At 23.4% G+C, this 25,603-nt stretch overlaps 1 protein-coding gene across 4 annotated transcripts in view; it reads left to right on the top strand.

Moving 5' to 3' along the window:
- Positions 1-350: 350 nt before the first annotated feature.
- The window catches only part of LOC129609601 (zinc finger protein squeeze-like), a 52,975-nt gene continuing 27,722 nt past the window's right edge, over positions 351-25,603 (top strand). Inside the window, exons 1-3 of one of the 4 annotated variants that reach the window (XM_055521620.1) lie at positions 351-1,991; positions 9,174-9,495; positions 9,625-10,438. In XM_055521620.1, coding sequence (XP_055377595.1) covers positions 9,986-10,438 — 453 coding nt within the window. In that variant the 5' untranslated portion in view covers positions 351-1,991; positions 9,174-9,495; positions 9,625-9,985. Of the gene's footprint in view, positions 1,992-7,337; positions 7,358-9,173; positions 10,439-25,603 lie in introns of those variants that run through there. The other 3 variants (XM_055521621.1, XM_055521619.1, XM_055521622.1) reach the window with 3 other exon arrangements.

Here is a 25,603-nt window from a genome sequence, read left to right on the forward strand (position 1 = left end):
TGTTTCTTCTCCTTTTTTCCCTCCATAAGAAATTTTTATTTTTTTATATTTCTATTTCAGGTTTCTTTTTTTGCGGCACACACAAACCCAATACAAATTTAATACATACCGTACTGTAAATGTAAATATAATATATTATGTATATAGAAAAGCAGAGAAAAAAAAAATTTTATTTGATATGATGAGATAAAAAACCAGCAACAACAATACATAATAATATAATTTAAATAATAAAAAAAAAGGAAAAAAAAATTAATACACTGAAAGAAAAAAAAATTATTTTGTTTTTTTTTTTCTTTTTCATTTTTATACGGTATACGTACGAGTGTGCACAACAAACACAAACAAAATCGAAGAAACACAAAAAAAAAATATAAAAAAAAAAATTTATTTACTTTTTTTTTTAATACCAAAAAATTTTTATTGAAAAAATTTTTGAATGGTGGAGGGCCGAAAAATGAGAAAATAAAAAAAAAGAAAACTATAATAGAAAAAAAAATCTTCCGAAAAAAAAACACAAAACAGAAGAAGTGAAGTTTTTTTTTGTGCAATTTAAGAGCCAGTCGAGTTTTTGCTTTGATGGCGATGTGGTCATAAATATACATATTAGTGTTTTTTTTTTATATACACAACTTTTGATTTAATAAAAAAATAGAAAAACACAAAAATAAAAAAAACAGAGTGCCGTTTAAACGAGAAGAGGTTGGAAATATTTTTGCCTTTTTTTTTCCTTTGCTGCATTCTTTAATTATTATTGTCATTACTTTGGTAATTTTTTCTGGTTTTTTATGGAAAAAATTTCAAAAATAAATAAAAGAAAAAAAAAACAAGGAAAATCAAAATATAAAATAAAAATTATAAACAAAAATTTGAAAGTAAAAAAAAAAATAAATCGGTGTTTTTCGAATTAACTTTTAAATTTCAATTTGCGGTTCTACAAAAAAAATTTTTTCAAACAATTTTTTGAATTAAAATCAGAATTATTGTGTTATTTACCTAAAAATAAATAAATTATAACACGAAAAACCTACTAAGATATTAAAATTAAAAAAAAAAATAAAAATTATTTTTACCCACGTTGTTCATAATTAGAAAAATTTTGTGTGTTCCCGGATGACGGACAACAAAGCACAAGGCAATAATATTGTAATCGAATCGAAAAGAATTAAAAAATCAAAAAAAAAAAGCAAAGTACCGGTATTTAAAAAGTGAGTAAAAACATATTGAAAGAAAACAAAAAAATAAAACTCACCATACGCGCACCACCCCGTCGGATAAATGTGACATTTTAGGTGGTGTTTTGAATGAATTTCGTTTTTTTATTTTAATTATTTTTATTGAATTTTGAATTTTTATTAAACAATTTAACTATTATAATCGGAATTTTGAAGTATAACAATGTATAATATTATAAATAATTAAAATAAAAAAATAATTTGTCAAAATATTTTGAATTACAAAAAAAAATATAATTTACACATGTTGAATTTTTTTATGTGAGAATGCCCGCCCGGTGTGTGTAAATAAATTAGTGCATGCGAAAAATTTATTTAATAATAATTATAATCTAATTTTAAAAATACAAAATGTATTAAAAATTGATTCACCTTTTTTAATTTAAAAAAAAAAAGAAAATTATCAAAAATTCTGAATAAGGAATAAAAAAAAAAATTTCAATCTGAGTACTAAACCGAATTCATGTGAAATTTAATTCAATTTACCGATAATTTCAATTAAAAATAAATTTTATAAATAAAACAGTAATTAATTACGGATTCCCATTCAATGAAATTTAAAAATAAAAATACAAGTGAAATTTTAAAAATAAAACGTGGTTATTTAATTTTATTGCCAACAAATAATAAGATTATTATTCCGTGTATTAATTCTAATTTAAATAAATTAAAATTTTGAAGAATTATTAAAAATATTTACCTATCAATAATTATTTTATTGGATTAATTAACAACATACATACATACATACATAAGGTAATATAAAACAAGATCAAAAATTAATTATACAAAAGTTTTGTACAAAAAAAAAAAAATTCACAATTTTTTATGAAATTTTGAGAGAAAAGAAAAAGTGACATGAAAATTTTTACCACAATTTTAAAATAGAGAGAAAAAAAATTACTAATTTTGTTTTTTTTTTTTTTTGTTCCTCCATATTTTTTTTTATTTTCTATCGCTTTTCTAAAAGTTTTTTGTAATCATTTTAAACATTGTATAATAGTAGGTATATTTGTATATAAAATATGAAATGTTTAAATATCCTGTTATAATTATGTATATATGTACACATATTCATATTATTTTATTTGATATGGTTATGAACATATATACATACATATTTTAATGAAAATGTGTAAACTGTAAATACGATATAATATGTAATAAAAATGTATGACTTTAAATATAATATACATATAGATATATGAAAATGCTACATGGGTATATAAAAGTAAATAAATATTAAAATATAAAAAGTATGTTCGTACGTATGTATGCATATTTTTTTAAAGCATGCATACAACATAATGGAACCAAAAAAAAAAAAAATCCTAAAGTGTTGCCCCCTTTTGTCTTTTATTTTTCTTTTTTCTTTCAATATTCTCTATCTCTGTTCTTTTCGATTCGAACTCCTCTTGGCCCCTTTATCCGTTTATCATAAATATAGTTCAATTTAAATTCATATTTTTTTAATACTTTATATTTATATATATGTATATGTATACACACATTTATATTATATAATAATAATAATCATAGGGCAGCATTTTTTTGTTTCCCATTATATTTTTTTCTCTTTTACTCATATAATTTTTTTTATACATTATTATAATATTTTGTTAGTGTACTGTAAATATTAAAGGTACTCGTAAATATTATGCTCCAATATTGTGTGTAAAATATGTACTGTACTGTTTTTGTTATTGTGTAAAAGGGAATAAAAAAAAAAATTCTCTCGAAAATATTTTTTATTTTTCAAATTTTCTCTCAATTTCTAAACTAAGTATATAATATAACAACAACTACACCACCACAATATACTTTATTTTTATATTACTTATTTTTTCTGTAAATTTTTTTTTTTCTTCATTTTTGATTTTACTGTTCTTATTCTACTCTCCTACACCTCTCTCTAAAATATCATGTTAATATTGATATTTATTATAAAATATTATAAATAGCTACATATATATGTATATATATAAATGTACTATCATCTAAAAAAGAAATTAAAAAAAAAAATTACATTTACATATATTTTATTATACGAACTTTGTATACCGCCGCACCGCAATTTAAAAATATACATTGTAATTTTTATTTATAATAGGTGTATTATGTATGTACATATGCATGTACTCATGTACAATACAGTAATACACTTACAATATCTAGCTATATATTAATTATAATAACATAATAATAATATCAGCATGGCATTATAAAAGTTATTACGTACTAGATAACATTTTTGGGAATTTGTCGGGATTTGCGATACTAGAAATGATACATAGCCTAAAATTTTTTTTATTATATAGTCTTCCTGGCTGTAGAAAAACCTAATTGTAATTTGTTTTGCTTTTTTTTTTTTTGGAATATAGCGCCTTCGTTTTGTTATTTTCTTTATTCAAATCCGTAATAATTAAGAACATGAACGCGAAAGAAATTAATAGAAAATTTACAAAAAAAAAAAAAAAAAAACGTTTAATGTCACGGTCATTTGTGTCTTTTTATAATAAAAACGAATTGTATTGTAGTTATACGGTGGCCAAAATCAAAAACATAATACATATACATACGTTACGTATGTCTGTACATTATTTACAAATAGCAAAGTAGAGTTGGAATATAAAAAACTACTATTGCCTTTGAAAAATTAAGTTTAGAGCTTAATGTTCTTAAAGGTTACTCGTAAATAGTATGATCCAATATTATATGCAAAATATGAAACATTTTTATAATTTTTAATAAAACATTCTGCTTTACTCAGTTTATTTTAATAAAAATTCATAAGAGATGTAAAAAATATTTGCACATTCTTGTATAAACGTACTTGGAAGACAAGATTTCGAATAGAAATTAAATAAAAAAGCATAAAAAATATTAAGTAATAGGTGTGTCTTTGCTTTAAAATTTGTTTGATATCTAACACTTTCGTAAAGCGATAGCTTTGCTTTCCTTTTAAAAAGTCAGTTCATAAATTCAAATGCAATCCGATTTTATAAAAAACAGCTTTTAGCAATCAATTGAATTTAAAAATTAAAGAAAGTACTTACTTAGTTGATTTTAATTTGCTGAAATTTTAAAAAATTTCAGAATACGAGTAGAGAGTTCTTTCAAAAAATTCATTCGTTTGTTATAAGTATACTTATACAATATAAATTACAATTCAACTACTTCTTATTTTTATACACCTCAATTATATTTAAATTAATAAATTTTTGTATTAATTTGCATGCATATTATTCTTTGCTCTTGTGTAAAATGTAAACGTATAGAATTTGTTTCATGAAGAATCAATTAAAATTTATTCGAATAAAACAGCACAATTGAATTTTTATAACATGCAAGAAGTACCCATTTGTTGTTTTTTCAATAAAATATTTTACAATATTGCTATTTAAAAATGAATTAATTTTAGTATTGGCAATTTACGGTATTAAATAAAAAGTCGAACTCGAAATGTGGTAATGTAAAAGGTAGGGCATATGAGAAGATTCCGTAGGTAAAACAAATTTTTATCCAAATTAATTATTAAAATATTTTGGAGCTAAAATAATATTTTTGAACCGGCGGCAATTGAAACGATAATGCTGACGATTTTGTTTTCGTGTGCATTTTCGAAAATTTATTTAAAAATAAAAACAATTTAGAGATTTAAGCGAATTTTGTTCAAAATATACAATATATATGTATTTACAATCTTTAATTATTTTTGTACTTCAAATGGCAAGTATTCAAAGTCATTTTAATCTATATCCAAGAGTCTTTATCTTGTTCCTTTAAATAAAATTATGGATTAAGTCAAAAGTGAAAAAATATAGGAAATCCAAAAATTTTTTCCCCAAAAACTAATTTAACTAGGATTTCCGTCTGGTATTGATTCGTTGAATGTTTTTCGCGGAATACCCTGCAGTAGATTTAGAGTTCTATTATAATTCCTTCAGACTAACAAGCTCTTATTTAAAACCCTTAAAAAAATGGTCTCCCAACATTGCTAAAATAATTTTATAAGTTAAATAAGTATTGAGCAGCACTCTTCATCATTCCATACAAATATTTGCTAAAAAAATAATAAGATAATAAAAGTATTGCTAGATCGACTCTTGGCTATTTCAATTTTCCTTAATCTTCAGAATAAAAAAAAAAAATTTATAAATTCTTAAATAATTTGCACTTTTTTATAAAAAAAAAAAATTACTTATTTAACATTTTTTATTTGAAAATCACAAATAATTGTGCAATACTTAAATTTCATCAAAAGAGAGACAGAGAGAGAGAGAATGAGGAAAAAAAACATAAATTCATGAATTTTGCACATCACCCGCGCAATTTTTAGGCATAAAAAAATTTTATTTATTTTTTTTTTTTTTCTATTCGCTGCAGTACTGAGTTTGTTTTCAAATACATACCCGACAAAAAAAAATCTATACTTACAAAATAAAAAACTACAAATTACGAGAAAAAAAGCACTGACTTTGAATAATTTTTGCCCTATTCTCATACAAAAAAAAATTCACAAAAAAAATATATGTAATAATAATTTTATAAGTTGCACATAAATACACACAAATGAGATAGAATGAACAAAAAAAAAAAACACAAAACACTGTAGAAAACAAAAAAAAAATTATTTATTTAGGTAATGTTGCCAAATATACTTACATACTTACTTGTACCACACAACTTCACAGTAAAAGTTACAATATTATAATTACTAAGATTTAGAGAATTTATTGGAGAACAATCATTCTATATTCCATATTAAACCATTCTACTTAATACATAATATTATAAATCCCTGATATAGCTCAGATTTAATAAAATTCAGATTTCTTATGCCCAACAATAAAACGATTATGCCTGCTATTGCTTCAAATATTCACTGTCTCCTTTTTGTAGTTTTAGCGGAACAGCGAAATAATAATTAAGAATAAAAATTAAGAATAAAATCTAATATAAGTTTACATTTTATATCATACTGTGAAACACAAGTTATTCGCTAACCATATTTTCATAAATTATTTTAGTCAGTTACCATAAATTTGACAGCCTTCGGGAAGAAATTTTGAAATCTTTTCTTATGATAATAATCACCCAAATTCCAGTCCTACTCTTTTCATCAGCAACTTAAATTGCCGATAATTTAAATTTCATTTTCAATTTAACTAAATTTTTATTGTTTTTGGGTTGTCAATTGTTTAATTTTGTTTTTTTTTTTTTTTTTCTGTCTTTTGGACCTTTCTCCCACTTCGACTTTATTGTGAGAAATAAGACTGTTCAAATTATATGAGTATTATTTTACTTCTTTAATGTCAAACACTTTATTCTAGAAAATATTTTTTAAAAAGTAAAGAAACCTGGCAATGTCTACACAAAAAAAATTACAGCATTTTTTAAACACAATTCCATAGTCACAAACCACCCCCGTTCAATAAAAAAAAAATTGTTTTAGTTTTTAAACTTTTTTTTTTATTTTTAATTTTTTTTTTCTTTATTTACTTTTTGTCTTTCTCTTACACTTTCAAATAATAACATTGTTGTTTTCTCTTTCTATGCCAGTTTTATTTTTTTCCTTTTTTTTTGCTAAACATACATACAATACAATGTATGGTATAGATAGACTAAAAAAAAATCCTGAAATCCTGACGTTTCAAAATTTAGACCGAAAATTAAAAAAAAAAAAAAAATTTTTTATAATGCTATTCACGTGTTTGTGTGTTACCTTTATAATAGAGTTCATTGGAGAGAAGAAAAAAAAATTTTTTTTTTTTTTGGAGCATTAGCATTTGATTGTGTGTAGGAACAAAAAAAGTAGAAAAAGAAAATAAAAAAAAATTTTTTTTTTTGTATCGCGCCTTTTTTTTTGTGTGTTTTTGCAAGTGCAACTTTTACTTGCCATAAGTGCAATAGTGTGTGTGTGCGTATTTATTAATATTATTTGATTTTCCATTTTTTTTTTATTTAAAATATAATCTATTATAAAAAACCAAAGCATAAAAAAATGCCAGTGGTGGAGTTGGGTTTTTTTTTGTATTAGATTGCTGTTATGTTGGTTTGTGTCATGTGTGAGAAAGAAATAAAAATTAAAAATTAAATTTAAAAAAAACAAAAACTTTTGGGTAATTAAATAATTAAATTTTCATTTTATTTTTCACATAATAATTGAATTTATCACTTATTAAAAAAAATATTGAATTATTTTAATCATTCTATATGAAGAACGCACGCCCAACGCAAGGGTTGTGAACTGGTTCAGATAATTTTTTTTTTTTTAATGAGGCGCTACAATTTATGAAACACCTAACAAGTCACCAAATAAAATTAATTTAAAAGAAATTGTATTAGAGTTAAGAGTTATTTTTTAAAATAAAATTAATTTTCCAGTGCCGGAATTTTCCTCATCGTAGAGAATTTATCTAATAATTTGAAAACCTACTAGTCCCAAGCTTATTAGTTTGTAGATTTTAAACCATTAGTTTATAGATGTTTTGACAAAAAACAATAATATTTCATTTGGTAATGAAAACATATGGAACAATTTTATATCTTATTAGTTGTCACATAAAGGGCCTCCACGGAACAGTGAAAAATTGATCTAGTAGCGATCACTTAACATTTGCAATCATCTGTAATTTTTTATTTTGCAATTTCGTACTGTATTGTATGAACAGGAATAGGCTATTACATATTGAAAAAACTGTAGATATTAATCGAATTCACTTTTCTGGAGAAAGAAAAATTTGTATATATGTATATGCATAGTCAATTGTAGTAAGTACACATGGCCGGCGCTATTATTATTGTAAAACATCATTGACTATAAAAAATCTCCATTTGAAATACAATCAACTTGAAGCCGACGATATGTCGAATTGTCAATTTGCATAGTCCGATAATTTTAGTACAAGAGATTTTCAAACTTCTTTTGACTTAATATGCCACAAAAAACAAATAGAATGAACGAAGTCGGTAAAGAAATTCGGAAAGTACTACCTATATCAGTATTCGATTTGATCAAATCGAATCAATCTCTTGATTAGAGAAATTTTGTAATAAAAGTTGGTTAACACGCACATTATGATTTTTAGAGGCCAATGTAATACAAAAAAAACGAAAAACCACTTGTTTTGATTGTTTTTTGTTTTTCTATTGAAGACAAAATATCCTTAATAATTAGTCCTTTATTTGTTGATTTTTTGTTTGTGTTCTTAAAAAATCCTTGACGTGTAGTATGTGAACAACAACATTATAATAAAAAAAAATTTTTTTTTTGGTAGATTCCTGCCCATCCATACATTTTTATTAGTAAACATAGAAATCTTTTTTTTTTTGTAAATATGTCTGTTCATACATGCCTACATTAGTAGCTACATACTTACATACTTAATATAACTATGTTATTTGAGTTGAAAGTTATTTACATTTCATATCATAAACGGTTCCATACACACATTTACATCTGAATATATTATATAATAATATGGGTTTGATAAGGAAACTGTTTGTTGGGCTCGTTTTTTTTTTTTGTTCGACTATATTTGCACATTTTTATTTTTTGTTTCTGTCTCTGTCTCTTTTACTTTTTTTTTTTTTTAATTTGGATTTTTTTTTAATAAAAATTTTGTGTCTCTTTTTTACTTTATTGTGACAATTTTTATTGATTTTTATTATGTACTGTCCAAAAAACACAGAGAAAAAAAAAGAGAAAGAAGAGAAAAATTAGAAAAAAATTTCCTTTTTTTTTTGTGTTGTTTTTGTGGTAATAATTTTTATGCAACAAATTTTTTTTTCCTATTTTGATTGGTAAATTTTAATTTTATTTTTTAGGATTTTTTTTTTACTAAAATATTAAAAAAAAAAAAGAAGCAAAATTTTTTAAACTAAAATCATATTTTTTGTTTTCTTTGTTTTTTGGTTTTTTCAAATGGATAACAGCATTAATGGTGAATAGTAGGAAGCAGAGTTTTATTTTTAAAAAAAAAGGAACAAACTGAGTGAAATTGAAATTTTGAGCTGTTTGAAAACATAAATTAAAAAATTTTACTAATAAAAAATTTTGAATTAAAAAAAAAATAATAAAACAAAAAAATAGCGTGGCCTTATCCAAATTTTTTAAATATAAAAAAAATTAAATAAAAAAAATCATAATAGTTGAGCAACAGCAAGCAAAAGTGTATGTAAAAGAAAAAGAAAGAAAAATTAAAAAAAAAAAATTACAAGGAGAGAAAAACTCCTCAACAAAGGATAAAGGATTAAAGTGCCTTATTTTGTTGTTGTTTTTTTTATTATTATTTTCCAAGAAAAAAAAATAACAAAATATTTTTGTTATTTTTTTTTTTTTTTGCTTTTAATTTTAATTTTTTTCCTGTGTACTTATTTTTTTTAGTGAAAATTACTCAGCTCATATTGCTAAAAAAAATTTTGCAAGGTGTTTAAAATAAAATTTTTTAAAACAAGAAAGAAAAAAAAAAACAATATTTTTAAAATATTTCGGGAGAAAAAAATAATTTTCATCATTTTATTTAAAAAAAAAAAAATAAATTTAATTTTCTGTGCTCTAAACCCAAACAATTTTATTCAAACTGAATTTTAAAATTAACAAAAAAAAAAAAATATAATTTGAAAAATTAAAAAAAAAAAAATTTCCTTTTTAATAAAAAAAAAACTCTATAAAAATTATCACACTGGAAGGTCGTACTATTGAATACCGGCCCGGTGGTGGGCTGGATTATCACAATTCTCCATTAATGGCTGAAATACCAGGTGGTGATTATTTACATCGTTCAATTGATCAATTAAGATCAATGAATGAACGTGGTGTATTAGGTCCATTAGGACATTTAACATCAAGTGATTTACGTGCAACATTAGTACACGATTATAAACCATTTAATATAACTGATTTAAGACAAAATGTTGAAAGATTAGATTATGCTGTTAAAAATAGTGTTTTAGATAGACATATTTTAAATAGCAATGCTAGTCAACAGCAACAGCAACAACAACAACAACAGCAGCAGCAGCAACAACAACAGCATAATGGTAATATTAATGGTGGACAACAACAACAACAAAATAATGAACAAGATCAACAACAATCTCAACAACAACAACAACAGCAACAAGATATGAAACAATCATATAGTAATCCATCGACACCAACAAGTCCATTATCAGAAGGTCATATGCAAGATACTAAGGTAAAAAAAAATTTTTTTTTTAATTTAAAAATATTTAATTTTAAAATTGTTACTTATAATATTTTTTTGAATAATTTTTTTGAGAAAAATTGAAGAGAAATTTTAATTTCAATTTAAGCTAAATGTGATTTTTAAATAACTTCTTTAACACTCCCTTGAAATAGAACATTTTTATTTTCAATTACATTTCATTACCATTTCAACAAATTGGGACCCTTAATTTTCAAATATTTGCTAAAATTCTTAAAACGGGTGTTTGTAAGTATTTGTAAGCTTGTAGAAGTTCGTCTTGTGCATTTATACTTAAATTTGAGACTCGTATTTAATGTCAGCATAAGCATATTTCTTATGCATTAAAAATTTTAACCGGAACTTTGATTTATGAACAAAAATTAAGCTTTGATTCAATTGCCATGTTCACGAGATCTGTTTGCCGTAAATATGTGGACATGTTTACAGTTTGTTGGAATCCTAAATAACTACTTCAGATCAAAAAAATTCTATTAAAAATTAATAAATCTTCGAAGAAATGTCTTCATTTTTTTTTTTTTAACTTTATCGTCTAAATAAAAATTTTAAGTAATAAAATAAAAAAAAAATAAAATTTTTAAATTTATTATTAATAAGTCAAAAAGCCGCTTTTTTTACTACTAAATTTATTTAAAATTTACTTTATTAAAAATTAGCTGATTTTCGGTTGTCGTTAATTTTTTGGAAATTTTTTTTTAAATTGTTTCATATAAATAAATGGTTTTTCGATTCCCCGTTATATGAAATTTGTTATTCTGTTTCTTTAATAACATCTCATTACCTATAATACACTTAAATTTGTAAGAAAAGCTCAAAATATTTAGAAGTTTATATATGATTCTATACAATATCCGGTAATGAATTTAAACTAACAGACTATATTCAACACTCTGGACAGTAATAAATAAAAATTTGGCAATTTCCCAGAATGTCTTCAGCAAAGACAAAAGTCATGAATTCCAATATTTTTTGAAGCTAATGTCAGAAATTTAACTATAATTACAAAAACCTGCGGAAGCATTTGTGTGCTACTCTACTGCATTTTGAGGGTACAATTTTTAAAATATATTGCACCATTTGCAATTGAAAGTAATTGACATTATTCCTATAATCATCAAATTTATTAAGGTTTGGGAAAGTACCGTTAACGTAAATTTTTAGATGGGTAACTGTTTCAAAATTTATATCAATAGTGTCCATTTGTCAAAGTTGCTTGAGTAGTTGCGTGTTGACAAGACTTTGACCGATTTTTTTAAATCTTATTTTTATCGTAATTGTCGTAGATTGAAACTCCTGTCGCTTTCACTCATGATTGTTTTTAAAAATGCACCCTGTTTTTACTGTGATATTGAAAATTGAATTTTTTTTTCGATCACTTTGTACTTTGTGTCAGACGGAATGAATTTTTTGAATTTTTCATTCTAAAATTTTTGTTAAGAAAAAAAAATATTTTTCCCTCGTAATCGAGCGTTTATTTTTTTTTTTTGCTTACTTTTGTTTTCATCGTTTTTGCTTTTTTTTTTATAAAGAAAATAATCTTTTTTTTTTTTAACTTTGTATCTTTTTGCTTTTATTTATTTGTTTAGTATTTTTTTTTATCTCTTTACTTTTATTTTTTTTTTTTGTTTTAAAATTAGACCCACGTGCCAAAATAGTAGTAGGTATAAGTATGTATGTAATTTATACATGGTGTACATACAAACGCACACACATTTTTGTACGTTAAAATTTTTTTTTAAAAAGAAATTGCTATTTTCCGTTTACTTCTGCTTGTCTTCTTATTTTTTCATAAATTCTTAATTCTAAATTGGACATTCCAATATAATAATTTTGAAAATAAGAAAAAATAAAAAAAGTTTTTTTCTCTCTCTCTTTTCTTTATTAATAAATAAATAAATAAATAATAACGAAAAACTAAATAAGAAAATTTGTTAGTGAAATTAAAGCCGACATCGTCGCCTCCAACGCAAATAAAAAAAAAATTATACAATATCAAATGAGCAAAAATGTTATAAAATAACCAATTATCAGTGTGATTATTACATTTAATGTTGTTTATGCTTGTATGAATGAAAATAATAAAATAAAACGACTTTAGCCATATACCCAGTACGAACAGGTAGTTTGGTTCTGGATTTTGCTGATTTTTGTTGTTAAACACCAAGTATACACAGTGTCAAAATTTCAATCAAAGCCGAAGTTTGAAATGGACTTAATAATCACAATATTTTATAATCAATCTCAATTATTAATTATATTTTTCGACTGTAGAATGTTTATATACATACCTTATTAATTCTACAACATCTTCTGAACGAAGCATATTGTTTTTAGAATTTATTTTAACCATAGTTATTCAGGGTTAAAAAATTTTTATAATTTGATAATTAACATGTACATGTGCATGTATATATGTATGTATGTAAATATTATAATTTAGTGTAAAGGTACTATAAATGGCATTACAAGTTTCCGTAATGTTTACACGTTTACAAAAATTTTTTATTTTTAACTCTTTTATTGACCTATACTACTTACTATTAAAAGGAATATTTGAAATTTAAGTACTTAAAGACAAATATGAACCGAATACATACTGTGCGGTTCGAAATTTGCAAATAAAAGAAAATTTTATACCGTTATCTGAACAGCAAATAATTATTTGATTTACTTCAAATTATATTTGGTTGAATAAAATTGTGTTTTTACTATTATTTTAAGTTTCGGAAAATTTTTATATAACAATTTGAATATTAAATTTGCAATTTGAAAATACTTTTGCAAATAAACAAATTCATATATCCATGTTGCTTCAAATACGTTTTGAATGCGCTGAAAAAAAAAGACAAAGAACGTCAAAAAAAAAGAAAAAGTCAATGCTTTATATAAAATTTAAGAATGCAATGCTGGTAAGGTTTTAGTGTATTTGATTCATTTTATTATTCTTCAGCCTAAAACTAACTTCATTTATGACTTTTTATTTTTGTTATTCTCTTCATAAATTGAAATTAAAGTTTGAGAGTTTTAAGACAAGTTATCAAAATTTTAATTGTAAATGATATTTCAACGAGCATTCCTATATAATCTATTTCGAAATACATATTCAAACCCTTTGTCCGATATTTGTGGTAATAATTTGCTGTCCGATTTGTTTGGATATAATGTCCGAAACTAAATACGAATTGTAGAATTTGAATTTCGGCAACACGCAACAATGCCAATTCAAAACAAAATATTTATGTACGTATTTGATTGCATTCCAATTTTCGAAATTCAAAATTCGGAATTCGAAATAATATATCGAAAAGTGTATAATAGTACATATAGAATTTTTCTTGTCTTTATTTCGTAATTACTAGCATTCTTTCATGTTATTTAATTAAAACAAAAAAAAAAAAAAATCTAAAAAATCTCAACAAAAATAAAAATAAGAAAAAAATTCTTCATTTTTTATCTTTTCTTTTCTTTTCTATTTCGATTTTAAATTTTCTAAATTTAGAAGAAGAAAAACATTCTTTTTTCGCATTTTTTTTTTTTTTACAATTTTGTAGAAATATGTGTTTTTTTTTGTCAATATTTAATTTTTTTTTTGCCAATGTGTTAGTTTTGTTTGCTATACTTTAAAAAATATAATTACAAGTATATGTACATACATTGTTATGTATACCTATACTCTTTAGAGCTATGCTGGAATGAACTGAAAATTATAGTGAGTATAAGTATAACATGATAGATAATAAGCATAACATAAGTAAGTAATAGAAAAAATATCAAGTTATACACCCACCCACACATATGCAAATGAAAATTAATATTTTATTTAAATAAAATATTAAAAAAAATAAAAGCAAAAAAAAAGAAAAGTAATTTTTTATCGATTTTGATGAGGTTGATTTATTATTTTTGAAAATTTACATACAAACGGTTTATATATAAGATATATATATATATATATATATGCTATTTGTATATAATATATATATATGCTATTTGTATATAATTATAGGGCTACATATTATTGACTATTATAATATACGAATACGATATATATGAATAGTGTGTCTGTATGTTTAAAAATATGTAATCATTTTGCATATATCTGTACGCAATGTATGAAAGTATGTTAAAAATTAATTCTATTTTTTTGCTTTTTATTTTATTATTTGTTCGTTAAGAGAATTCTTTAATACAAAAATCTTAAATAAAAATTTTCAACATATCAACAATAATAAGTATAAAACGTACATATATCTATATTTGTAACTACATATTATATGTATGAATGTTTGAGTATTGTGTATAAAAATGAAATATAATCATGTGTGTTATATTGGATTGTGTTATAGAGCGACCCTTGTTTTGCAAAAAAAAAAAAATATAATAATATATTTTTTATACGATATCTACATTTCTATAGAGCTATATATGCACGTACTCGTATATTGTACAAGATTATTATATTGAAAGAAGGTATTTACATATGTACATATTTATTTACATTTTATTTTCTTACCTATTTATACTATATATACATAATAATATGTATGTATACATATTTCTAATACATATCTATATAAATGAAACTTAAAGCCTAATATATACATACATACATATACATAATGTTAAGTATTGTATAAGAAATAAATCGGTATAAGTATGTGCATAGATACTTATATACATTTTCTTGAACATATAGAATAATATTTCCTTAGGATATAATAATATCCTTATATGATGGATATAAAATATACAATGTAGTTACATACATACTTACTATAATTTAAAATCAGTGACGTTTTATCTCATTCAAAAATATTTTGTTTTTCGTTGAAAATATTGTTAATGGTTATCCTTTTTTTATTTATATTTTAAAGCAGGTATTTCAAAAATGCGGCCCACAGCTCCGTATCCTACGTCCCTTTACGATTTTTGAAAATTGTGAAATTTAATTCTAATATTTTTATTACAAATATTGATTTAGATCAGTAAGAAAGTGTTGAAACTAGAATGAAAGTTCTGTGTAGGTTTCTCAAACATCCAAAAACCAAACTTATGCATATGCGAAAAAAAAAAAACGATTGTATGTAGAATGCAGCCGAAACTGAATTTTCACGTTAGCTTGTTTCGAGAAGTGGAAAGCGATAGTTCTATAAATCAAATATTTAATTAGCTTTACTTTCTTTCTTTCTTATATTTGTAAACAGTAGACCAGTTAAGTAAATTCGAAATTTTCCGAATATTCTAATTAGAATAAATTCTTAAAATCATGAATTTGAAAGAAGATTTTTAGATTTTAATACATGTAAAAATTGAGACACATGATGGAAATTTACAGTTAAAATGTTGAGCGATTTTGTATTAAAACAATTTAATACAGAACTTTAACTTAGAGAAGTTACTAAATTTTATAATTACTATAAAATTACTAAATTTTAAACGGTTACTTGTTGAAATAATTCTCGGAGAGCAATAATGACGAAAGTTAGTTTTATATTTGTGGACTGACATATATTTTCGTATAGAAAGTTTTTGTGCGGTTTACGTATTTCCAATTCCGACATAACAACATTTTGTACTCTAATTCGTAATAATTATGATGGCGTAATGAAAACAAACCGGTTATTTTAGGCACAATTTTCAATAAAAAACAAATATTTCATGTACTAAATTAAATAGATTTCAAATTAAAATGAAAATTGTGCTTTCTTTCTATTAACTTGTTTCTTAATTTTAATTGTAAGGGATGAGAATTACAAAAAAAACCGAAATTTTGTAAATTACGATATTCAAATAGAGGAATCAAATTAGTAAAATTCTTTTCACAAGTCCAAATGGTAAATAACGTGATCAAATAGTTTTTTAAGAAAAGATGAATTTTTAATGAAGTATTATACATTTTTTGCTAATTGAATTGCATTAAATGTTGTAGGTTATGTGATGAATTCAAATTTCGCATATCGAATTTCCGTCAAAGATGTACTTATCTATTGCGGCGAAAACAGTATTTCGTTATTTAGCAGTATGTATTACTATTTTTAACTAAATGTCGCCCTATATATCAGCTTGGATATCTCTTTCTCAAAAGCCCGCACTTTAGATTTTTTACCATTTTTTTTTTTTTAGACCTAATGAAATAATTGACGGAATTTCTTGAAATTTAATATTTGTTTTATATTTGTTTTACCGAACAGACAAAATTTTTAGAAAATTTCAACCAAAAAAAACCAAAAGTTATATTTTTCTTTGTCTGTTAACTAAAAACTTACTAGCATCGTTCTTAATTTGAATGAAGTATTTTGAAAAATATTTTCATAATTTTGTGCAATACTATTAACGAATCAGAAAATGCGTTTAATGTGTTATTTCCTTTTATTGGATTTGTCTTGTTTTTATTGAATTTTTCGGAATTACTGTAAAATTAAGATTCTATATTAAGATTCTTTGATTTGTTTTTTGTAATTAAGGTTTTTTAGACTTGGTTTTATAAAATACTGTTCGGTACTGACTCTTCGAATTTTAATTCGGTAATTTAACAATAAGGTTTACAAGAAAAATTATATTTGTAATTTAAAGAGTCACGTCCCTGCTCCCTTCTCCCCATTCACATTCAATTATACTTACGTATACATGTATACCTTTCAAAATAAATAATTATTAATATGTAAGTATATTTAGAAATGTGTGTGTATATATACAAGAATATTATAATAGTTATGTGTGTATAACAAAAACAAGAAAAAAATTATAATAATATAAAAAGGTTGATGATATTATCCAAAAAATATTTAATAATAAAAAAAAAAAAACAAAATTTTTATATAAAAAATGTAAAGCAAAAAAATTAAAAAAAAAAAAAAAGAATAAGGAGTATGTGCGCATGTCAGCCTATAAAAATGTTGACTTTTTTAAGAGATGACTTTTTTAAAGGGTTCCAAGTTTTTTTTATTATTATTTTTCATATAGTAAAAAATATTCTCTTCTCTTGTGTTGTTGTACTTTTTGTATTTAGCAAAAAAATAAAAACGAAAAAACAGAAAAATTACATACGTATATAAAAAAAAAAAAAAACCAAAACACAAGGATAAATATAGTGTTGGAGGGATTTTTTTTTTTTTAATATATATAAACGTGCACATGTATGTGCGTATATAAAATATTTTAATAGGAAAAAAAAAATTATTTTAGATTTTTTTTTTTTTTTAAATACAAGTGGTTTAATATACAAACACACCAACTATATATATGTATATAAGCATTATATGTAAAATGTAAATATAATAAATTTTTTTTTCTATAACAGGATGCTTTAAGGGATTTAAAAAAAAAAAAAAAACAAAAAATTATTATTTGCACAAAAAAAAAATCAAAAACCAAAAACAAAACGAAAAAAAAAAATCTATATCATGTATAAAAGTTTAATGCTTAAAGGAATTGTAAGTAACAGTAAAAAAATATTAAAAAAAAAAAAAATTATTTTGCAAAAATATTAATAAAAAAAAATTGTTGTTGTCGTTTTATAATTGTAGTTGTTGTTGTTGCTGGCTTGCTGCTGCTAAAATAGCATTCTCTCATTGTTTTGTTATTCTCTTTTTTTTTTTTTTTATTTTTTTTTTTTTGCCTTCGTTCGTCCTCTCCTCTCTTCTTCTTATAATATTGCTACTTAATGTTGGGATATTTTTTCTAGTATAATATGCTAGATTAGGCAAAATACAATGCCATTTTATGCCAAATGGTATAAAACATTTGGAAATTTAAAAATGTTGTCAAACCTAAAAACATTTTTATTTTAATTAAATAAATATTGTTGTCAATTGAGAAAATTAACAACAAAATTTTAATCCTGATATGAATAAGAAATAATAAATTGACAAAATTCGAATCAATGACAATTGAAAGAAATAGATTATTAAATAAAAAACAAAAATATTGTCATTCAATACAACAAGATACAAAGAATACATGCTACAAGATAGGAATATCAAAGCAAAATAAAAAAATTATTTTGTTTACCAATTTTGAAAGTATTCATTTCAATACTTAAGATATAAATATTGAACATAATTACATCACTTACAACGGTATTCGATTGTTACATCCTTTTCAACCACAATTCTTTTTCCAAAGATATTTCAATAATATTTTAAAACTCTATTAATCAAAAATGTATTTGGCATAATCTCAGAACAAAAACTTAAATCTATTATGCCAAATTTGACATTAAAAATGACAATATTCCACCACTGGTTACTATTGTTATTACTCTCTCTCTCTCTCTCTTCTCTCTATCTTGCAAGTCTTCCTTTTTTTTTTGTAAATATTCGCAATTCGAACTCTAGTATTATTTTTGTTTTTAAGTCCTTTTTATTTTTTGTTACTAAAAATATTGCAAAAAAGAAAAATTAAAATTAACATTTAAAGAGCATCACACTAAAGTTTGTTTACTAATAAGGAATTTTTTTATTTTTTTTTTGGACAAAAATAATAAAAACTCTTTTTTTTTTTTTAATAACAACAAACAAAAATTTATACACACATACTTTCATATAAGTATACAGTTAAGAATAGGTATAGGTGCTCATATTTTTGTTTTGAAAACTAAATAATCAAAAGTTTAGTAAGTAATAATTAAAAAATTAATAATTAAATATAAAAAAAAAAATTTAAAATTAAAAAATAATTTTTCTTTATAAATATAGGTAAAGTTTTTATTGTAAATTATTTTTGAGAATTATCAAACAGGAAAAATGAAAAAAAAAAATAAAAATAAGAATTAGATTAGCACAAAAAAAATGAGAGAGGAGATAAGAGAGAGAGAACGGGGGATGTGATAAAATTAAAAAATAATTTTAATAAGTAAATAATTAAAACCAATTGAAAAATTTATTATTAATCTCTCTCTTCTCTCTCTTTATTATTTTATTTATAAAAATTTTACTTAATAATTAAAATTAATTTTTATAAAAGAAATTTAAGTGTACCCTATGTTTTTTATTTAAATTTAAAAATTAAAATATTTAAATAGTTTTTTTGAATTATCAACAAAGAAAAACTTTTATTTCTTTATTAACTTTATTTAAAAAAAGAAATTATTTTTTAATTAAATTTATTGAATTTTTTAATAAAATATTGTAAATGTTTAAGTTTTCGATTGTAATAGATTAAACATCAAGTCCATTCTCTGGGTTTTTCCTTAAAACCTAAAATTAATCTAGATCGAAACCATATTTTAATTCATAAATACTCCGAAATTTTAGGTTTATTAATATAAAAATTCTCAATACATTCTAATGCTTTTCCAAATGAAGAGATTTTGAAGTTAACCTGAAAAATTTCAAAGCCACACATAAGAAAACTATTGTTATGCAAATGAATATAATGAGTGATTATTTTATAAGTACTATCTGATACTCCTGATTGCTTGTACGTAGCCTTAAAATTTCAGAATGTATTGAAAGAAATGCATTTGTACTATCAAGCATTTTAGTGTGTGTTGAATTGTATGTAATTCATCACTTATATTATTAGCGTAATTTAAGTTATTAATTAAATGGTTCAAATACGATATATTCAGTGTTAATAGCGTTACTTACTTTTAAAGTAGAAAAGCATTATAAATCTAAAATCGATTTTTTTTTTTTTTGTTGCAATTAAGCAAGAAAAATTGAAGAGTCGGTCCGATCCACAAATTAATTTTATTCAATTTTGTTCGTAACAATTTTTTCATATTTGTTCGTCACAATTTTTTTCGATTCTCACCCATACTGTTGTCAAAAATGTGAAATTTTGGACCCCTATTCCGTACTTACTTTTTTGCCGCAAAAAAAAAACTTTATAAGTTTGTCATAAAAATGGTTTTCTAATATAAATTTAGTTTTTTAAACTTGATCACATCAACAAACATTTTCGAATTTTAACTTTAATTTCTACTCCAGTTAATTCAACACATAGGTATTAATATACAAACTTGAATAACTAGATTTTATGATTTTAAGTACCAATTCCTTTACACATTATATTTCTCTTTTAATATTTATTTTTAATTTAAATTATAATTGGATCTCCTGCTGTGCTTAAATAGATCAATTAATTAGTCATTCAATCTCAAAAATTTTATAAAATCTTTTTTTTTTGCAAATGTTATTTTTCAACTCAGTTCTATAATTAAATATTATTGATTGATTTTGTGATATTTTTAACAAAAATATTTAAAATATTCTAGTAATTTAGAATTTATTGTAGGATTATGTTTGGCTATACTGTTTACGAACCAAAAATTTTTTTTTCAATTTTGATTTGAGCAAGTTGTTTAATGGTGCAAACTAGTTTTAGTAAAATTGTTAATTTATAATTGTAAAGATTATTTAAAATTTAATTAAAACACTTAAGATATCAAATAAATTATAATTAAATATTTCGAAATCTTTGTGACAATTAGTATTGTCAAACCTTATTAATTTAAAATTATTTATTAAAAATTACAAATAAATTTATTTTACAACAAATTACAAGTTTTAATCCATGAGCTTTTCTTTTTGTAAATAAACAAGAATTTTATAATGAAAAATATTACTGTTATCACTCTTATTTAAATTTATCAAATTATTGTCATCAGTGTTAAGAAGAATTTTGAATGCTCACTTATCTTCGTTTCGTTTGATACACGAATCTCTTTTGTAAGTCGTCAGAATAATGCACTAATGGAAGAAAAGAGTTGGAACATGCTTATTATGAAAATTCTTATATTACACCGAGATTGTTTCCAGAATATAAAGAATTTAGTGGATTAATGTGGACATTTATGACTTAAAGGTTGTCTGTTTTAATAAATAGCGTGGTGATATTTATGTAGAGCTCGTTCATTATTTTTTGGTGAAATTAAAAAATGAAAAATTTAAAGAAATATTTAGTTAATTATTGAAATCTGAACATCCTGTTAAAATTATTATTTGATCCACTCTAATTAGTTGTCGATGTTCTTTATACATATTAGTATTATTGTGAAATTGCATTATATAATGATAGGTATGATCATACAATATCTTTATGTATTTGCAATAATATACAGTTATTATTTTATATGTAATTGCTTCACAATTACTTTACTCTTTTTATAATGTTTATAATGTTGTCTCATAAATTATGTATAAATTCTAACAAATCCATATTTCAATTTAATTCACTTCTGTAATTTTTTTTCACTTTTAAAATAGTGTTCCTTCTTATCCAGATTCAGTAGTACTTTATAACCTTAATAATCTATTTTGTAATTCACTCTATTTTCGACTAGGAGAGTTCTTGCAATTTTCTTTTTATATTCCTACAATATTTTTTTTAAATTTTCTTACTTTCTATTTCGTTCTTATCTATTAAATTTATATTGATTTCAAATAATATTTTATATACCAATGTACCATGAAAATGGCCCACGTGTACCATCTGTTCAGTTGCATATTTTAAACGATAGATAATTTTGGACTTCGTAATTAACTTATTAATCTTTGATCTAAAATCTAAATTACAAAACTCATGTTATCTTCTGTTAAAAGAATTAAAAAATAATAATAAATTCCGTAGGCTTTATAAAAACAACAAAAATATTCTTAAATTGCTCTCTTTATAAAGTGAGTTTTGTACAAATAAATGAATTGTTAAACTCAATTGACAGTCACCCAACAGTTTATCTGTCAGTATGAATGTATTGAAAAACACACACACGTTCTCTCTTCTCTAAATTTCTAATGGTCTTTTCATCGGGTCGGTGTTTTTTTTTCCTATTTTTTTTCTTTTTATCATTTTCCCACTTTTTTTCGCGATTTCTATATAAACAATTGTGTTAAAAAGAAAAAAAGAAGAAAAAAAAAAGCAAAAAGTTCAAAACGTGAACAATTTGAAATTGTAAAAAACACTCGAACGTTTTTTTGCTTATTATTTTTTCTTCTCTGTGTCTTTGATATTAGGAGGCACAAAAAAAAAAGCAAATAAACAATTCAATTTCATTCAGTTTTTTTTTCTACTCTTACGATTCCATTATAAATTGGTTCAGAAGCAAAAAAAAAAAAATAAAAAACAAAAACGATAATAACAATTTTTTTTCTTCTAAATGTTTTTTTTTTTGTTTTAACAACCGGTGTTATGAAGGTTCTTTCGTTCGAAAACAAAACTCAAACGAAATGAAATAAAAAAATGTAACAAAAAATAAATAAATAAAAAAAAAGAAAACAACTTGTACACCTAATAAAACAAAAAAACCAAAAAAAACGCGTAGGTTACGAAAAAAAAAGACAGGCACACACACACATACAATTTGCTTTGCTTTTTTTTCTTCTAAACGTCAAACTACACGTGATCAAAGTAAACCAGGTGATTGAAATACCATTAAAAACAATAAACGATGAAAATATGAGGAAGAGCAAAAAAAAAAAAAATTTAAAAAGAAAAAAAAAGAAGAGGAAAGGGTCTACTGAACTTTGGCTCTAAAGTCATTTTTGTGTTTACGTTTTTGGTTTTAGTTTTTTTTTTTTAGAAGCTATTCAGTAATTTTTTTCTTTTCTGTATTTGCAATGAAATGCTGACAAATTTATTATACTGGCATTTTAAACTGCATTTTGCAGCAGTTTATGAATTTTATGTTGCGAAAATTGAAATTGAGTGAAAAGTGTGTGTGTTACATATATATATGTATGCAAGATCTATGTGAGCTTGTATTTGCATTTGGTAAGTCGGCAATAACCTAAGTCGATTTCATAAAATAGAATATTTTGTGCAAATTCACATATTAATTTTTTCTGAGTGAATAACTTTTTTTTTTTTTTTTGGTATGAAAGTTCTCATAAAATGAGAAAATTCACTGTATTTTAAATGTCAATAAAAATAATTTGCTGTCTTTTATATAAAAAAATGTCATACAGAAGGCAAAATTACAAAATGTCACATTTAATGATTTGATAAATGACATTTAAAGTACCATTGGATACAAATAATAATAGGACTCGGCAGGAATCAGGTGAGAATTCTCACCGGGGTCTTGACGGGGCATTGTCGCCTTAGGGCTCACTTTAAAAGGCTTGGCCTGGGAAGTGTATGTAGATTTTGCGGGCAGGATGAGGAGCTCTTGGCGCACCTTCTGAGAGAATACGGGGTCACCGCCCGCATTAGAAGGGAGGTACTGGGGAAGTACGTGCTCACGCCGACGGAGCTGCTGTCTGTCAGCTCAAATTCATTAGCAGGGTGGGTCTCGAGAGGGTGTTGCAAGGCTTTGTCCCGCACCTAGTTTGTAGTGCGCTCTTACCCCTTCTTTGCAATTTAAAATCTACTTCTTTATTCTAAAGCATGTTTGATTAAAATTTAGGGTTGTACCTATAAAATATTTCTTAATTTGTGAGTTTCAAACCTAATTTTATATGCCGAATTGTCAGCTAAAGTAGTTTTTATCAACTTTTCTTAATATATTCTAAAACTCTATACACCAACTTAATTAATTTTATTTTAAACGTTGATTGCCTTCTTAGTTTCCAATTCACTTTTACATCTAAATGGTCTTACATACATCTAAATCTTACAAGTTTTGCTAGTGTTTCAATCAAAACCTTATACTTATTTCGATTACAAATTTATTTTTATTTATTTTTTAAATTTCATATTTTTTTCTCTCTACAATATTTTATTTTTTACCACACTTTTTAACCATAAAAAAAAAAAAAAAAAAACCGAACAATTTTTTTTCCTTTCGGAATTGAATTTTTTGTTTTACTTTTTATTCTTGATGTTTGTATTGCGTTGTGTCTTGTGGAAATGAGAGGCAGTAAAAAAAAAGGTTCAGCGCACACTTCTTTCTTTCTCAATGCACAAATGTTTTTTAATAACAGAACGCAGGGACGGAAGAAACGGCAGAAGAATGGTTGAATACAAGCCCATAAAAAAAATCGAAAAAAAACCATAATAAAAAAAAATGGTATTATCGATCTTGTTATTCGCGTTTAATACGGTTTAACAATGTTACACCTCGTCGCAGTTTTTTTTTGCTGTTTTTCATTTCTTTTATTTTGTTTTTTAAATTTATTTTTTCTTTTTTATTTGATTCTGTCATAACTTTAATTTTTTTTATTTGATTCTCTCTCTTTTTTTGTTTAATATTTTATTTGTCAATTAAATATTTGGAATTTTGGATAATCGATCTTAAATTTTTAGGACAGGAATAAATCAAGTTATCGTTCAATAACCGGGCTTGCATTGGTAAAGCATTAAGTTAATGAATTAATTATGGTTTTCTTACTTCCAATGCATTATGCATTTGTTGATTGTGTGTATGTTTATTAAGTAAGTTGCAATTATTGCTTATTTTGTGATTATTAAATACATACTTGTATAAATATTTATGAAGAATTTTGATAATTTTCGGAATTTTTCAAATTTGAAGTATAAAATTGCAATTTAATTGCTTTAAAATTCATTATTTTTCTTCATTAAAGCAACTTAATTGCTTTTAGACTCGTTATTCATTAATTATTGGAGTAGATTGTCTAATTATAAGATCAGATATTTAACATTTTTATATTTCGAATTTTATTTTCGATGTGGACTTTCAAAATGACGGTACCTTTCAAAATCATTTCATGTAGAGTCATTGATTTTGTTAACGAATTATTATATTTATTTATTTGTTATTCAAAAAATTCAAAAAAATAATTATATAAAAATTGAGAATTTTGAAGGAAGACAATGTTTACACTTTAATTTAATCACGCTTATTTAAACATTAATTAAACCCCAAAATTTATCGAATTCTCTGAAATTTATTCAGGCGATTTCGTAAGAATTAACTGCACAGTATTCTTCATGTGAATTGAAAATTTTTACATGCAAATAAATTTTATTAGTTTGTAAATTGCAATACGATAACAAATGCGAGTAAATGAAGCAATTAAATTGACAAATAAAGAAAATTGTTTGACAGATAATGTACAGAAAATTATTTGACAGAAAAATAATATTTTTTGTTATTTTTTTGTGGTTTATGTAATAGGAAATGCTCTAATTATAACAATCAGAAATAATTTTTCTTGCTATCATTACTTGAACACTTTTTCGTTATAATAATAATAATATAAATTCAGCGAACATTATAAAAATATTAGT

The sequence above is a fragment of the Condylostylus longicornis genome, unplaced genomic scaffold, assembly GCF_029603195.1.
Source record: "Condylostylus longicornis isolate FDR11 unplaced genomic scaffold, ASM2960319v2 ptg000040l, whole genome shotgun sequence".
NCBI classification, from domain to species: domain Eukaryota; kingdom Metazoa; phylum Arthropoda; class Insecta; order Diptera; family Dolichopodidae; genus Condylostylus; species Condylostylus longicornis.